Source organism: Capra hircus, chromosome 11, assembly GCF_001704415.2.
Source record: "Capra hircus breed San Clemente chromosome 11, ASM170441v1, whole genome shotgun sequence".
NCBI lineage: Eukaryota > Metazoa > Chordata > Mammalia > Artiodactyla > Bovidae > Capra > Capra hircus.
This window is the reverse complement of record NC_030818.1, coordinates 70,671,353-70,689,957: the sequence shown is the minus strand read 5'-3', so window position 1 is coordinate 70,689,957 and position 18,605 is coordinate 70,671,353. Positions and strand designations below refer to the sequence as shown.

The 18,605-nt window shown below is 38.0% G+C and overlaps 1 protein-coding gene across 2 annotated transcripts in view; it reads left to right on the top strand.

Annotated features, from left to right (window-relative positions):
- SPDYA (speedy/RINGO cell cycle regulator family member A) overlaps window positions 1-18,605 on the top strand; it is a 35,830-nt gene that overhangs the window by 16,973 nt on the left and 252 nt on the right. The window contains exons 5-6 of one of the 2 annotated variants that reach the window (XM_005686857.3): window positions 6,217-6,514; window positions 6,873-6,875. In XM_005686857.3, the coding sequence (XP_005686914.1) occupies window positions 6,217-6,514; window positions 6,873-6,875 (301 nt within the window). The other variant, XM_013967794.2, reaches the window with a different exon arrangement.

The window sequence follows — 18,605 nt, the reverse complement described above, 5'->3', positions numbered from 1 at the left end:
TTCTCACTTCTGCCACTAAACCCTACTTTGTCATCTCTTGCCTCAACTATTTCCATAACTTTCCAAATAGACTCCCTCACAGTCTTTCTCTCTATAGTTTATTCTTTATAGCAGCCAGAGTAAATCTTTTAGGAAATCAAATCATGTCTTCTCTACTCAAAAACCTTCAGAGGTTTCTCATCTCACAGAGCAAAAGTCAACATCCTTATCTTGCTCCACATGGTCTGCCACCTCTCTTCCCTTATTTCGTTGACTTTATCTCCCAGCTTTGTTCACTTCACTTCAACCACACTGGCCTTCTAGCTATTCCTCAGATTCATCAAGGACGCTCCCACCTTGGAGTCTTTGCACTTGCCATTCCTATTAGTTAGGTATTAGTATGCTTCACTTCCTCACTTCATGCAGAACTCTGCTAAGTGTCACCTCAGAGAAATCATTCCTTACTGCCCTATATTGCATAGTATCTCCCTCAATGGAATAAAAATTGAAGAGTCCAGAAATTTATGTTTAATTGACTTTTGGCAAGGATACCAAGAAAACTCAGTGGGGCAAGAATAATCTTTTCAACAAATTGTGCTGAAGCAACTGGATGTCCACATGCAAAAGAAAGCACCTGGACCCCTGCTTCATATTATATATAAAAACTAACTCAAATGGATCAAAGACCTATATTTAAGATCTAAAAACTATAAAATTCTTAAAACATAGGTGTTAAATCTTCATGACCTTGGATTAGGTTTCTTAGATGTAATAACCAGAAGCACAAGCAAGAATAGAAAATACAGATTAAAAAATGAGCATCATCAAAATTTAAAAATTTTGTTCTTCAAAGGGCACCATTAAGAAAGTGAAGAGACAGCCCAGAAACGGGAAGAAAATCTTTGCAAATCATCTATCTTATAAGGTACTTGTATCTAAAATATATAAACAGCTCTTAAAACTCAGAAGTAAAGAGACAACCCAATTTTCTAAAGGGCAAAGGATCTGAATACACATTTCTTCAAAAAAGATATTCAGATGGGCCAAAAAGCACATGAATAGATGCTCAACAGCCATCAGAAAAATGTAAAATCAAAATCAAGGAGATATTTCTTTACATGCACGAGGAAGGCTACAATTTAAAAAAAAAGACTGATAATAACATATTGACAAGGATGTGGAGAAATTGGAACTTTCACTTCTGGTGGGAGTGTAAAATCATTTAGTTGCTTAACAGTCTGGCACTTCCTCAGAAAAGCTTAACGGAGACCATATGACCCAGCAATTCCACTCTTAGTTTTATACTCTAAAGAAATGAAAATTGTGTTCACACAAAAACTTGTATATGGGGCTTTCCTGGTGGTCCAGTGGTTAAGAATCCACCTTACAATGTAAGAGATCCCAGTTTGATCCCTGGTCCAGGAAGATCCCACATGCCATGGAGCAACTAAGCTCGTGTGCCGCAACTACTGAGCTTGCACTCTGCAGCCCAGGAGCAGCAACTACTGAAGCCCACGTGCCCATAGAACCTGTGCACTGCAACAAGAGAAGCCACCACGGTGAGAAGCCCATGCTCCACGACTAGAGAGTAGCTCCTGCTTGCTGGAACTAGAGAACGTATAGCAATGAAGACTCAGCACAGCCAAAAATAAATAGATATTTTTTGAAAACTTCTACAGGAATGTTTATAGCAAGCGGCCGTATTCATAATAGTCAATAGTTGTAAAAACAACTGAAATGTCCAGCAGCTAACGAATGGATAGACAAAATATCAATACAATGATATATTATGTGGCAATTAAAAGCAATAAAGGATTGATACATGTTACAAAGTGGATGAATGCTGAAAACCTAAAGCAAGTGAAAGAAGCCAGTCCTCAGAGAGCCACGTAGTTCATTTACATCAGCTGTGAAGAATACATAAATCCAAAATCATAGAAAGTGGTTGCCTGAGGCTGAAGGGAGGGAGGAATGGAGTGTGACTGCCTTCTCTATGAAGTGATGAAAATGTACTAAAATTGATTGTGGTAATCATTGTGTTACCCTGAAGATATCAAAAGCCATTGAATTCATACCAGTGAATTGTATGATATCTGAGTTATATCTCAATAAAGCTGGTAAAATAGCAAGTAGTACACATCCCTCTATTACTCTCTACTCCTTTTCCTGGTTTTCCTCACAACACTTAGCCATTGTATAACACTCTATTTTACTTACTTACCTTGCTGATGTCTGTTCCCCCTACTAAATATAAATTCCAAGAAGGTCTTTTTTTTTTGGCTGCATTGTGCAGGTTGCAGAATCTTAGTTCCCTCAACCAGGGATTGAACCTGAGCCCTTGGCAGTGAAAGTGTTATGTCCTAATCACTGGACTGCCAGGGAAGTCCCCAAGAGGGTCTTTATTCTGTCCTTATTACGTGTACAGTATCTAGAACAGTGCCTGACTTATAGTAAGTACTCAGTAAATACAACTGACTGACACAATGAAACTTGAAGCTTCCATTTCTTTTTCATATTTTCTTATCCATGAAAACCAACAAGGACCTCTACTATATAACAAGGAAACTCCATTCAGTATCTTGTAATAATCAATAATGGAAGATAATCTGAGAAAGTGTACAACTGCATCACTTTGCTGTACACCTGAAACATTGTGAATCAACTGTACTTCAATTAAAAAAAACATTAAAAATAAACAAGACTATGGAACAGTTCTTTACTGAGTAGCCTTTGCACTGACCCTTATCCAGATATCCAGATATATAATTTTTTTTGGGGGGGTAGGGGTGGGGATACATGCTAAGAAATTTAGTTAAGTGTTCTATGCATTTGTTATTAAGAGCCCAGTACTGGCACACTGCCAACCGATTTTTTAGTCACATACCTGAAAATAAACGCAAGTTACAATACTAGCTACAAACTGGCTTACAATAATTATACTATACATTAGCATTGTGCTTTACAAATTTATATTTTCATATAAATTAGCTTCTTATCCTCACAAAAGTACTTTCGAAGATTGTAGCATTCTCATTTTATAACTGATGAAACTGAGGACCACGGAGGTTGAAATTTACTCAAGATCATACATAGTTAAATGGCAGAACAGAGCTTGACTTCACATCTGATGGTTTCCCAATGTTCTGTGTTCTCTGACATCTATCATTTCATTAAGTGATGTTTAAAGTTTGGTAGTAGATAAAAGATCCACAATGAAGGTAATGTTAATACTTTCTGAGCAGTGGTCTCAGTACTGCACATGTATTAACTCTCACAATTCTTACAGCTAACTAGGTAATCCAGATAAGGAAACAGGCACAGAGAGACTAAATGACTTCTCCAAGGTCACACAATTAGAAAAGCAGCACACCAGTATTCAAACCTAAGCAGTCTAACTCAAGAGTCATTGCTTTTAACACCTTATATTATACTGCTGCTTGAGATCACAGAGAAGTAGAGTGTATAGAGAGAAAAACAGCCAAATATTAAATTTTAAAAACTCACTAAAGCTCACCTCCACCCCCCACCAAGAAATCACTAAAAATAACAGAAGAGTGAGATAAAGTAAAAAAAAAAAACAAACTAGGATAATGTTTCTGATAGGTCAAGTGCTACCGATGCTTCAGAGAAGTCACCTTCATAGAATTGTAGAATTTGTTAACTCTAAGTGACCTATTTCCTTATGTATAAAAGGCCTTGTGGCTCAGAAAGTTAATGCGATTTACCTAAGATCATAGGAACTAAATAGAATTAAGACCAAAATCTTGCTTTTTTGACTGTGGTACAGTTTTCTTTTTAATTCACTGTTGTTATCACTGTAACATTCTAATGTGTGTGCAAAATATATGTAGACCTTATGTATATTTAAAAGAGTGTGCACTTGCCTGCGCTTCTCTGGGTTAGCATGTGGAGAGACTATGATGCCTAGTTTATTGCAGAAAGAACAATATCAAATCATCTATATTGTGCCCTTTGCTTCAGAGTTCCCTTTACTTCATAGTTCCCTCTGCTCTCTTCATTAGACTTTGCTGTAGGGTTCCTACAAAAGTTATATTGTTGAAGGCTAGTAATGTCAGTGGCCTCTTAATTTCTTATTTTCATCTATCATTAAGAAATATTTAATGACTGTGTACTGTTGTGGAGAAGGGAGCTGGCGACCCATTCCAGTATTCTGGCCTGGAGAATTCCATGGACTGTATAGTCCATAGGGTCACAAAGAGTCAGACACAACTGAGCAACTTTCACTTTCACATGTGTGGAGAGGGCATTTGAGAGAGCAATGTACAAGAAGCTGTTCCTGTCCAGAAGGGGTTACATGCATAAAAAGATATCTGAGTACTAACATTTATATGCTGAGTCCTAATATAGGATTAACAATAAAACAAAATTTGAAACCTGGAGTTTCTAGAAAGGTGGGATTTATGCCAGGCATTGAAGGAAAAGCAATGCTAAGACAAATAAAGGGAAAGGCCATTCCAGATATGGGAAATAGAGAAACACTGAGGAAAAATTATAGACAAATTTGGAAGGAATAAGGAAAATTGACATTTTACTTCCTCACCTTGTGTATTTCTTAACAAATTTTACATTGTCATAGAAATATATATGTTTTAAGTTAACATCTTTATTCTGCCTTTTAAAAGATATATAACTTTAATTACATGTCTTTGGTTGAAAACTTTTCAAGGATTTAAGAAGTAGATTATAAAATAAATCCAATCCTAAAGTACACTTTAAAAATTAGCATAGCTACATGGAACTCTACTCAAGTTATATGGCACTGTGGATGGAAGGGGAATTTGGGGGAGAATGGATACACATATATGGATGGCTGAGTCCCTTTGCTATTCACCTAAAACTATCACATTGTTAACTGGCTACACCCTAATACAAAATAAAAAGTTTAAAATTAAAAGAAACAATCATAAAGTTAGCATAGCTAGTATTCTTTATTCATTGCCTTGAATGAGACAATAACTGCAATAACCCTATTTTCTGAGGGATTTGGCTTTAACCGGGATTGGGGGTGGGGGGTGCGGTTAAGGTTTTCATTCTTAACAACAAAAGCTTCTTTCCAAAAAAATTTCCAAAAAAATTGAGGTTCTCCAAGCTGCTCTGTCTTCCCTTAGCCCCTCCTGGGATCCCCAGCGTTGTCTGTGAAACCAAGGGCTCCTCAAACCAGTCTGAAAAATCACTTGACTAGACAATTAATAAAGCACTGTCTATCTTTTTGAATTATAGTTTTGTCCAGAAACTTAAATATTTTTTAAAAGCAGTGTCTAGCTCTCAAATTCTACAATTCTAATTTACCTTGGGTCATTGATAACTGCAACTAAACATTTTTTTTTTGTTTAGAAGTAACATTCTATCTAACATTCTGTTTTGAAGTTTTAGACACCATGAGGTCAGCAGGTAGGTACATTTCCCTAGCTTGTCTTCTTAAATGGCTATCATTTGCTTTCATTGGCCAGATGTTTACTGTGTGATAAGGATTTTATACATATTTAACCTTCAGGACAATCCTATGAAGCAGATAGTATCCCCAGTTTTAGATATGAAGAAATTGAGGCTCCTAAAGGTTAAGTAACTAGCATCATACAGCTAGCAAGTGGCAGAGCCAGGATAAGAAACTAAGTCTATCCCGACTCTAAAGGCAGTACCTTATCTAACACACCTTAGAGAATAGTGTCTGACATGTAGTGCAGAATCTTCAGTACTTTCTAAATAATTCCTCATCTAATACTTGCAACAACCTGCTAAAATAGACAGTATTATTCTCTCCATACTACAGACAAGAAACAAGTACAGAGAGGTTAAGCAACTTACCTGTGTTCACATTTACCATATCTCTTGCTATTGCAAACGTGCTAAGATAAACATACGTAGGTGGAAACCTCAATTAAAAATATTCTCAACCCAATACATTCCAAAGTTAAGAATGATGTATCATTTGGGGGGCATTATCTTTCCCAAACCTAGAATATCTGAGCAAAACCTGGAAAGTTGCTTCAGTTCTATTTCCTGTTAGAAATAATTTAAATATTCTACCAATTGTTATCTTAAGGATCTGAGCAATGAATCACTTTATAGGTAATACTGCCCTATCTGGAGATGCTTTTTTTTAAACATTTTTTTAGATCTAGTTTTAGAGATAGCATTTCTTAAGTTATAATTTTTGTTCTTTAACTAAATTTTAAAATCTTATTAAAAATTCTAAAAGAAAGCTTTCCACTATAGGTTATGGCCATTGCTCCAACCCATTATATATGGCAACGAGAACGCTCTGTGCATCACAGTGGAGCTGTTAGAAACTACAACAGAGATGAAGTTCAACTGCCCCGGGGACCTAGTGCCACACCGGTAGATTGTTCACTATGTGGTAAAAAAGGAAGATATGTTAGGCTGGGATTGTCTTCATCATCATCTTCATCCAGTGATACACTAGAGGTGGTGGAGAAACATTCTCAGGAATCACACAACTCATTCTCAATGGACAAAATAGTTGATACTTCTCAAGCTTATAGCTATTCTCAAGGTATGATTTAGCAATATGGCAGATCTATGCACCTTAGTAATGAATCGAAGTTATCTATTGACCTGTATGTAGTCCTTGTAGGCAGCGGTACGTAATAATTTTATACTATAACAATATGAGTTAATATTGAAAAATTTCCCCTTTTCAGTTGCTACTTTTTGTTTTGGTATCTGTTTTGTGGTAGCTTACCTAAACTAAGAGATTTTTAACATGAATTTGTTAAATTAAAACCTAATTCACCATGGATCCCAAGTGTTTTAAGAGCCTGAACCATTTTCTTTGAAGTGTTTATTTTATTCAAAGCAAGTTTTAAGAAGAAAATAAATTTACTTCTAATCTCACCATCCAGCTTTATCAGTGAGTAACTTTGGTTTCTTTTACACACTTTTAAAAACTAAAAGTAACATGTAACACTGTATTAGTTTTAGGTGGGTGACATAATGATTTAATAGATGTTGCAAAATGATTAACGCAATTTTACTTGACATCCATCACCACACATAGTTTGTTTTTGTTTTTTTCTTGGGATTTTTAATTTTAGGATTTTCTTCAGTTCAGTTCAGTTCAGACGCTCAGTCTTAGCAACTCTCAAATATAGGATCTTGTCAACTATAGTCACTGTGATGTACATTATATCCCCAGAACTTACTTATTAGTCAGTTCAATCACTCAGTCGTGTCCGACTCTTTGCGACCTCTTGGACTGCAGCACATCAGGCCTTCCTGTCAATCACCAACTCCCAGAGCTTACTCAAACTCATGTCCATCAAGTTGGTGATGCCATCCAACCATCTGAACCTATGTCGTCCCCTTCTCCTCCTGCCCTCAATCTTTCCCAGCATCAGGGTCTTTTCTAATGAGTCAGTTCTTTGCATCAAGTGGCCAAAGTACTGGAGTTTCAGCTTCAACATCAGTCCTTCCAATGAACACCCAGGACTGATCTCCTTTTGGATGGACTGGTTGGATCTCCTTGCAGTCCAAGGGGCTCTGAAAGAGTCTTCTCCAACACCACAGTTCAAAAGCATCAATTCTTCTGTGCTCAGCTTTCTTTATAGCCCAACTCTTGCACCCATAAATGACTACTAGAAAAACCACTGACTAGACGGATCTTTGTTGGCAAAGTAATGTCTCTGTTTTTTAATATGCTGTCTAGGTTGGTCATAGCTTTCGTTCCAAGGAGTAAGCGTCTTTTAATTTCATGGCTGCAATCACCATCTGCAGTGATTTTGGAGCCCAGAAAAATAAAGTCAGCCACTGTTTCCACTGTTTCCCCATCTATTTGCCATGAAGTGATGGGACTGGATGACATGATCTTTGTTTTCTGAATGTTGAGCTTTAAGCCAACTTTTTCACTCTCCTCTTTCACTGTCATCAAGAGGCTCTTTAGTTCTTTGCTTTCTACCGTAAGGGTGGTGTCATCTGCATATCTGAGGTTATTGATTATTTCTCCCGGCAATCTTGATTCCAGCTTGTGCTTCATCCAGTGCAGCATTCTCATAACGTCCTCTGCATATAAGTTAAACAAGCAGGGTGACAGTATACAGCCTTGACGTACTCCTTTCCAATTTGGAACCAGTCTGTTGTTCCATGTCCAGTTCTAACTGTTGCTTCCTGACCTACATACAGGTTTCTCAGGAGGCAGGTCAGGTGGTCTGGAATTCTCATCTCTCAGAATTTTCCACAGTTTGTGGTGATCCATACAGTCAAAGGCTTTGGTATAGTCTATAAAGCAGAAATAGATGTTTCTCTGGAATTCTCTTGCTTTTTAGATGATCCAGCAGATGTTGGCAATTTGATCTATGGTTCCTCTGCCTTTCCTAAAATCAGCTTGAACACCTGGAAGTTCACGGTTCACATATTGTTGAAGCCTGGCTTGGAGAATTTTGAGCATGACTTTACTAGCATGTGAGATAAATGCAATTGTGTGGTAGTTTGAGCATTCTTTAGCATTGCCTTTCTTTGGGATTGGAATGAAAACTGTCCAGTCCTGTGGCCACTGCTGAGTTTTCCAAATTTGCTGGCATATTGAGTGCAGCACTTTCACAGCATCATCTTTCAGGATTTGAAATAGCTCAACTGGAATTCCATCACCTCCACTAGCTTTGCTCGTAGTGATGCTTCCTAAGGCCCACTTGACTTCACATTCCAGAATGTCTGGCTCTAGGTGAGTGATTACACCATTGTGGTTATCTGGGTCATGAAGCTCTTTTTTATATAGTTCTTCTGTGTATTCTTGTCACCTCTTAATATCTCCTGCTTCTGTGAGGTCCATACCATTTCTGTCCTTTATTGAGCCCATCTTTGCATGAAATCTTCCCTTGTATCTCTAATTTTCTTGAAGAGATCTCTAGTCTTTCTCATTCTGTTGTTTTCCTTTATTTCTCTGCGTTGATCACTGAGGAAGGCTTTCTTATCTGTCTTTGCTATTCTTTGGAACTCTGCGTTCAAATAGGTATATCTTTCCTTTTCTCCTTTACTCTTCGCTTCTCTTCTTTTCAAGCTATTTGTAAAGCCTCCTCAGACAGCCATTTTGCTTTTTTGCATTTCTTTTTCTTGGGGATGGTCTTGATCCCTGTCTCCTGTATAATGTCATGAACCTTTGTCCATAGTTCATCAGGCACTCTTATCAGATCTAGTCCCTTAACTCTATTTCTCACTTTCACTGTATAATCGTAAGGGATTTGATTTAGGTCATACCTGAATGGTCTAGTGGTGTTCCCTAGAAAACCACTTTCTTCAATTTAAGTTTGAATTTGGCAATAAGGAATTCATGATCTGAGGCACAGTCAGCTCCCAGTCTTGTTTTTGCTGACTGTGTAGTGCTTCTCCACCTTTGTCTGCAAAGAATATAATCAATCTGATTTCAGTGTTGACCATCTGGTGATGTCCATGTGTAGGGTCTTCTTGTTGGAAGAGGGTGTTTGCTGTGACCAGTGCATTCTCTTGGCAAAACTCTACCATGAGCTCATTCCCCTGGTGGGGGTGAGTTGTCCCACCATATCAGACTCAAGAGCACTGCAGGAAAAGGGGCCCAGTCAGCTAGGGGCCAGGAAGACACTGTCATTTATCTTATTACTGGAAGTTTATACTTTCCTCTACTTTCACCCATTGCCCCTTTCCTCGCCACCTCTGGCAACCACCATCTGGTGGAGTATCTATGAGTTTTTGATTCCACGTATAAGTGATATCACACGGTATTTGCCTTTCACTCTCTCATTTATTATTTGACTTAGCACAATGCCCTCAAGGTCCATCCATGTTGTCACAAATGGTAAGTATTCTTTTAAAGATGTTTGTGTGTGTAAAATATTCTCATTTTATTTTCTTTATCCATTCATCTGTTGATGGACAATTAGGTTGTTTCTGTTCCATTTCTTGACTATTGCAAATAATGCTACAATGAACATGGAGATGCAGGTATCTTTTCAAGATAGTGGTTTTGTTTCCTTCAGATAATACCCAGAGGTGGAATTGCTGGATCATATGGTAGTTCTAAATTTAATTTTTTGAGAAGCCTGTATACTATTTTTCGTAGTGACTGCATCCAAAAGTGCACAGTGGTTCCCTTTTCTCCATGTCCCTATGAAAGCTTGTTATTCCTTGTTAACCGCCATTCTAACAGGTGTGAGATGTTAGCTCATTGTGGATTTAATTAGCATTTCCCTGCTAATTAGTGATGTTGAACACCTTTTCATGTACCTGTTGGCCATTTGTATGTCTTCTTTGGAAAATGTCTGTTCATTTCTTCTGCTCATCTTTTGATTGGATTTTTTTTCTGTTGAGTTTTATGAGTTCTTTATATATTTTGAATATTAACCCTTTAATAGATATAAGATTTGCAAATGTTTTCTCCCATTCTGTGGTCCCTTTTCATTTGTTGATGGTTTCCTATACCATAGAGAGCTTTTTAGTCTGATGTAATTCCACTCTTTAGTTTTGCTTTTGTTGCCTTTGCTTTTGGTATAAAATCCAAAAAGCAATTTCCAAAACCAATTTCAAGCGCCTTACCCTCTGTTTCTTCTAGGGTTTTGTGGTTTCAGGTCTTAAATCCATTTATTTTTGTGCATGGTATAAGATACTGGTCCAGTTTTAAACTTTTTTACATGTGGCTATCCAGTTTTTCCCACTCCATTTATTGATGAGACTATCTTTTCCCAGTGTGTTGACTCCTTTGTCATAAATTAACCATATGTGTGGGTTTATTTCTGTGCTGTCCATTCTATTCCATTGATCTGTGTGTCTGTTTTATGCCAATATCATACTGTCTTAATATTGTTTTGTAATATTATACACTTTTCTATTTTCTGGTTTTTTCCATGTTTGCTTTTTTTCACTTATCTTAAAGCAACTTGTCATTATTTAGTCTTTGAAAATCTGATTTTTAGTCATGACCTGGTATAAGTACCACAATTTATTTGCATATTTCTTTGGGGTGATTTACATGGTTTTGAACAGTGGTTGTTGCTCAGTTGCCCAGTCATGTCTGACTCAGACCCCATGGACTGCATCACACCAGGCCTCCCTGTCCCTCACCATCTCCTGAAGCTTGCCCAAGTTCATGTCCATTGCATTGGTGATGCCATCCACTTCTCATCCTCTGACACCCTCTTCTCCTTCTGCCCTCAGTCTTTCCCAGCATCAGGGACTTTTCCAGTGACATTCGTAACAGCCATTCACATCGGCCATTCACATCAGATGACCAAAATACTGGAGATTCAGCTTCAGCATCAGTCCTTTCAACAAGTATTCACGGTTGACTTCCCTTAAGATTGACTGGTTTGATCTCCTTGCTGTCCAAGGGACTTTGAGGAATCTTCTCTAGCACCACAGTTCGAAGGCATCAATTTTTTGGTACTCTGCCTTCTTTATGGTCCAGCTCTCACAACCATATGTGACCACTGGGAACACCATAGCATTGACTATACAGATATTTGTTGGCACTCTATGAACTGGAACATTCAGGTTTGACCTAAATCAAATCCCTTATGATTATACAGTGGAAGTGAGAAACAGATTTAAGGGACTAGATCTGATAGACAGAGTGCCTGATGAACTATGGACAAAGGTTCATGACATTGTACTGGAGACAGGGATCAAGACCATCCCCAAGAAAAAGAAATGCAATAAAGGCAAAATGGCTGTCTGAGGAGGCCTTACAAATAGCTATAAAAAGAAGAGAAATGAAAAGCAAAGGAGAAAAGGAAAGATTATACCCATTTGAATGTAGAGTTCCAGAGAATAGCAAGAAGAGATAAGAAAGCTTTCCTCAATGATCAATGCAGAGAAATAAAGGAAAACAACAGAATGGGAAAGACTAGAGATCTCTTCAAGGAAATTAGAGATACAAGGGAAGATTTCATGCAAAGATGGGCTCAATAAAGGACAGAAATGGTATGGACCTCACAGAAGCAGGAGATATTAAGAAGAGTTGACAAGAATACACAGAAGAACTATACAAAAAAGAGCTTCATGACCCAGATAACCACAATGGTGTAATCACTCACCTAGAGCCAGACATTCTGGAATGTGAAGTCAAGCGGGCCTTAGGAAGCATCACTATGAGCAAAGCTAGTGGAGGTGATGGAATTCCAGTTGAGCTATTTCAAATCCTAAAAGATGATGCTGTGAAAGTGCTGCACTCAATATGCCAGCAAATTTGGAAAACTCAGCAGTGGCCACAGGACTGGAAAAGGTTAGTTTTCATTCCAATCCCAAAGAAAGGCAATGCCAAAGAATGCTCAAACTACTGCACAGTTGCACTTATCTCACATGCTAGTAACGGAGAAGGCGATGGCACCCTACTCCAGTACTCTTGCCTGAAAAATCCCATGGACAGAGGAGCCTAGTAGGCTGCAGTCCATGGGGTCGCGAAGAGTCGGACACGACTGAGCGACTTCCCTTTCACTTTTCACTTTCATGCATTGGAGAAGGAAATGGCAACCCACTCCAGTGTTCTTGCCTGGAGAATCCCAGGGACAGGGGAGCCTGGTGGGCTGCCGTCTGTGGGGTCACACAGAGTCGGACACGACTGAAGTGACTTAGCAGCAGCACATGCTAGTAAAGTAATGCTCAAAATTCTCCAACCCAGGCTTCAGCAATATGTGAACCGTGAACTTCCAGATGTTCAAGCTGATTTTAGGAAAGGCAGAGGAACCAGGGATCAAATTGCCAACATCTGCTGGATCATCTAAAAAGCAAGAGAGTTCCAGAAAAACATCTATTTCTGCTTTGTTGACTATGCCAAATCCTTTGACTGTGTGGATCACAATAAACTGGAAAATTCTGAAAGAGATCACCTGACCTGCCTCTTGAGAAACTTATATGCAGGTCAGGAAGCAACAGTTAGAACTGGACATGGAACAACAGACTGGTTCCAAATAGGAAAAGGAGTATGTCAAGGCTGTATACTGTCACCCTGCTTATTTAACTTCTATGCAGAGTACATCATGAGAAATGCTCTGCTGGATGAAGCACAAGCTGGAATCAAGATTGCCGGGAGAAACAGCAATAATCTTAGATATGCAGATAACACCACCCTTATGACAGAAAGCAAAGAACTAAAGAGCCTTTTGATGAAAGTGAAAGAGGAGAGTGAAAAAGTTGACTTAAAGCTCAACATTCAGAAAACAAAGATCATGGCATCCGGTCCCATCACTTCATGGCAAATAGATGGGGAAACAGTGGCTGACTTTATTTTTCTGGGCTCCAGAATCACTGCCAATGGTGATTGCAGCCATGAAATTAAAAGACGCTTACTCCTTGGAATGAAAGTTATAACCAACCTAGACAGCATACTGAAAAGCAGAAACATTACTTTGTCAACAAAGATCTGTCTAGTCAAGGCTATGGTTTTTCCAGTAGTCATGTATGGATGTGAGAGTTGAACTATAAAGAAAGCTGAGTGCCAAAGAATTGATGCTTTTGAACTGTGGTGTTGGAGAAGACTCTTGAGAGTCTCGGACTGCAAGGAGATCCAACCAGTCCATCCAAAAGGAGATCAGTCCTGGGTGTTCATTGGAAGGACTGATGTTGAAGCCGAAACTCCAATACTTTGGCCACCTGCTGCAAAGAGCTGACTCATTAGAAAAGACCCTGATGCTGGGAAAGATTTAGGGCAGGAGGAGAAGGGGATGACAGAGGATAAGATGGTTGGATGGCATCACAGACTCAATGGACATGAGTTTGGGTAAGCTCGGGGAGTTGGTGATGGACAGGGAGGCCTGGCGTGCTGCAGTTCATGGGGTTGCAAAGAGTCGGACACGACTGAGCAACTGAACTGAACTGAACCATGAAATGGAAATACATTGAGTCAACCACATTCTAATTTCCATTTAAATTATATTTAGAAAGGTTGTTTTTCTCTGACATTTCCCAAGTTGAAACAGAACCAGAATAATATTCTAGCAGCAGTGATCCTTTCTACTTCTTATAGTACCTTTGTCCCAGATTTTCACCCATCTGAACATAGGACTGCAATTTCTTACGGCTCATTATTTCAGAATATCACCTATTTATTTTTACCACATCCTTATAGCAGTAGCTACTGAAGTTTTACTAAACGAGAAACTAATCTCTTAAGACTCTTGAAGGTAAGGGTCATGCCTGTCATTGTTCCCTTCCTTGCTCAGATGGTAAAGAATCTGCCTGCAATTTGGGAGACCTGGGTTTAATCCTTGGGTTGGGAAGATCTCCTGGAGAAGGGCATGGCAGCCCACTCTAGTATTCCTTCCTGGAGAATTCCATGGACAGAGGAGCCTGGTGGGCTGCAGTCCATGGGGGTCACAAAGTCAGACACGACTGAGCAACTAACACTTTCACTTTCACTGGCCATAGTAATCACTGAATATTTTGACTGATCGTTTAGTCTCTTCCCTTGTAACATCTTCAAGCATAATTTTTATTCGTTCACTCATATTGGAGGGTAAATAGGACCTTATAAAATAAGAGTTGCCTTTAAGTATCCCTCCTCTCTCCCAGCTTTCTGCTTATACTCTTTTATCCTCATAACAGGTAAGATTTACTAGATGTTTAAAATGTTCCATGCAATGTGCTGATTGTTTTATATTCATAACCTCACTTAATACTCACAGCCAAGCCTAAGGTAAATATTAGTATTTCCACTTTGTAGATAAGGAAGCAGAGGCTTAGAGAGGTTAAATACTTTCCCCAAGGTGATAAGAGTGACACTTGAACCCAGGTCTGAATCTACTACAGCCTGAATTCTAATGATGCTATACTGATCTCTTTGATGAAATCCTGCCTTCTGTGGTAAAAATAAGTTGCCACAGAAGTCCTAGCTGACTGCCAAGGACTAAGGAGTTGATGAAAGCATTAAGAACGAAGTCCCTGATGGAAGGCTGTATGAACTAGAAGAGAATTCCAACCACAATTTGAACAAATATTTAAAGAAAGAAGAACAGAAGCACCTATATTTTATTCAAGCTAGCCCCTCAGATATCAAGAGTAGTCACAGCCTATGCTTAGACTTTGATATTTCAGCGGGAAATCAGAGTGCAGCAAGGGAGGAAGAAGCTCTGCCAGTCAACTTGCTTCAAGGAGAGGGAAAAAAAAAAACAAACAAACAGGTCTTTGATGGATTTTAGGTGAAAAAGGGGGCACTTGATTTAGGGCAATTGTAAATGGAATTGTGCTTTCATCTGTTTCTGGATGAACACTCTGACACCCTGGCTTAGGATATATAAGTCCTATATAGGAAGAAACAATTACTTTCTCATTTCTGTTTTGTTCTCAGTATTAACTCAAGGCTAATGTAAAACCTATTGTTTCAGGATGACAGAGGGTAGGCAATACAAAGAAAAATTATTGTTGATACATACATTTGACCAATAAACATTTGTATTCATTTTCCCTCAATAGGTTTAACAAGAGAGTGAGCTAATCGGGGCTGGGGAGGTTTAAGGATAACATGATATTATCAGGACTGTGGTCATTCTCTTACTGCCTCAGCAGCTGTTGATGCCAGTAGTGGCCTCTATTCAGCAAAATTCTCTTCCTCCAGTTCACATAAGGTTGTTGGAATCACCTAAGGTTTGTGGTTGCAGACAATTCATTGCAGACAATTCATTCTCCAGGAGAGATACAAAGAACTGATGCTCTGCTCTGGGCTTTTATGCTAAAACTAGCAATAGATGGTATCCATGCTTCCATCCTTCTTTCAAATATAAGCAACTTCTTGCTTTTCAGGTTAAGATCATGTTTTTCTACCTTAACATTTTTTTTTCTCAAAACAACATGTTCAACAACAAGTTTATATAAACATTTATAACATTTATTAAGAATAAAATAGTTGATTTTGATAAGGTTGTGGGAGATAGATGAAGCATTCTGTACAAATTTACATGCATCACAATCACCAATCATGTGCTAAGCTACCTTATAAAGGTTTAAACACATAATTTTTCCTCAGAAGTAAATCCTTCTCATTTAATACTTGACTTCACCAAGAAATCCTGAAGTGGCAGTATGACATTCATTTTACTGATAAACAAACTCAGAAAAGTCACGGTTGCATAGTAAAACAGCAACAATAAAAACACCAAGATGGAACCCAGTTTTATCTGAAGAGATAGTACATGTTTATACCAACTAAATTACCTTAAGCTATTTTAGGCTAATCTATCTGAAACATGGGTACATATTATTATGTATTATCTGAGGACTCCCCAGAGTTTAGAGTGAAGCCAAGGGAAAGAAAGCAATATACCAAACCTTACTCCTGGGTCCTGTAGGCAGGCAGGAGACATTCCAACTGCTACATAATCTAAAAGCAAGTAATTTTCCCTCAAAAATAAATCATTCTCTGAATTTGCTTATTTACTTTTGTCATTACCACTGTTCTAGTCATCCCATTTTAAAATCCTTAATGAAGGCATAATCAGGGCTTATAAATTACCAATGCTAATTATATAATCAACATTTACGAGCACAAAAGATTTCAAAATTAACTCTGCAGGGTAAAAGACATAGTGCAGCCTGTTCCAAGGAAGTAATTTATGAGCTGGTTGTTGACTGAATCCTGTTCAGCCCAGAGAAATAAGGGAAAGGGCTTCTGAACAGTGGATGAAAATTTGAGTATATATAGCTTCTCTCCCTCTACATCCAGTGAACCACCAGCTTATCTGGTTCTTCCTTTACAATAATTTTTTAGATTCTCTCTTCCACCATTCCTAGTTGTATATTCTAATCACCTCATAGTTGTACACTATGTATTACTATGAAATTTCTCATTTAATGGTTTTTCCTTCCTTTAAATACTCAGACACTGCTAACAGACTTTTAAAAAATACCTGCTTTTGCATAAACATGGAAACTTAACTTTCCTACTGATTCTGAAGTAAGTTCAAAATCAAAGTTTTCCACAATCCATGAGCTATATACTTACATTTCCCCCTAGAACAACCAAGTCAACATTGATGAAATAATACCTGATCCAGTGTAGGCTTCAAAGCCATCAGCAAACTTTTACTGACCATTTACTGGGTGGAAAAGTCAGGATTTCTGAAAGTTACTAGGAAGACAGTTGTGAGTCAGTCACAGATCTTTAGGAGTATTTTATGGTAAATGAGGGCCAGACTTGAACCGAGAAAGCTAACTTTAGAAGAAGGCATCTGTCCCACAAACTGAATTATAAAGATGCTTAGTATTCAGTGAAGAGATGGATAAAGGGCTTAAACTGGACTTTGATTAAATATACAAATAAATGTTTATTTGCTTCTGTAGTTTTGTTTTCAACTCCTTGTTCAGTTCAACGTCTACTGAGCAGTGTACCAAACCAATTATTCTACATGAAACAGGAGAGAGTACAACTTTTCTCTCTTCTTTAAGTCATCCCCTTCTCCAAAAAGTACAATTAGGGCCTGTGTTCAAAACAATAAATGAAGGACAGAATTTCACTAGCAGTTAAATAGAAGGGCAGAAGAATGGGGAGTATTCCATGATGGAATTTAAAACTGTATGTTAGAACTTCTATACACCTGGAAATCTTATAAAAACTTTAAAGCCATTATTATTATATGAGTGTTCAGATACTTACCACACAGAAATAGTATGAGAAGACTTCTGTGCTTATGATTTAATCACTTCTCTAAATGCAACCAAAGTGATTTTTTTTTTTCAAAACAGATCTACGCATGTTACCCCTTACTTCACTAAACCCTTCAGTAGCACCCCATTTTTCTTGGGTTAGACCAACTCCATAACAGGTCTACAAGATCCTGCATGGCTTGACCCCTACCTTCTTTTCAGTCTCTTTTCAGTCAACCACAATATCACTGACCCTTTTTGTGCTCATTTCCCTTGCTGTAATTAACTCTTACCTACCCTTCAGGTCTTGGCTCAACTGTCACTTGCACAGGTAATTACTTTACCTGATCAAAATCTCTATTGTACCCTGTACTTTTCTGAAGTATTTACAACAGTTTTAGTTTTATATTTGTGTGATTTTTCTCATGTCTATCTCTATTACAGGGTATAAAATCTAAAAAGGCAGAGATTTTAGACTAGATTTTTCCACATAATGAAAAGTATGTAAAATGTTTTTTAGGATATGTATATTACGTAGTTCTAACCTAAGACATAAGTAGCATTTATCCTTACAGGCACTACTTCAAAACCTATAAAAATCTATATTTAAATAATAACTCTAAGCTTATGTTTATCTGTAAAATACGGATAACCTTAAGGATGAGCAACACATATTAAATAAAAAGACATTATAAAGTCCTTAAGACATGTAAGGCACATGGTAAATGCTAAATGACTGGTACCGATGAATAATAAAATCTAGTCCTAATTAGTTCATACATATAAAGTGTATCTCTCCAAACTTTATTTTAGCTGCATCATGCAGCTTGCAAGGTTTTAGTACCCTGACCAGGGACTGAACCTGGGCCATGGCAGTGAAAGTGCCAAGCTCTAACAACTGGACCGCCAGGGAACTCCACAAACATTTGACTTACATAACAGAATAATTCTGATGTTCTTTCAAACTGTTAAAATAATTCCATGGAAATTATTATTAGGGCAAAAGAGAGTCAAGAATTGTTACATCTTTTGTTACAATTTTAAAGAAA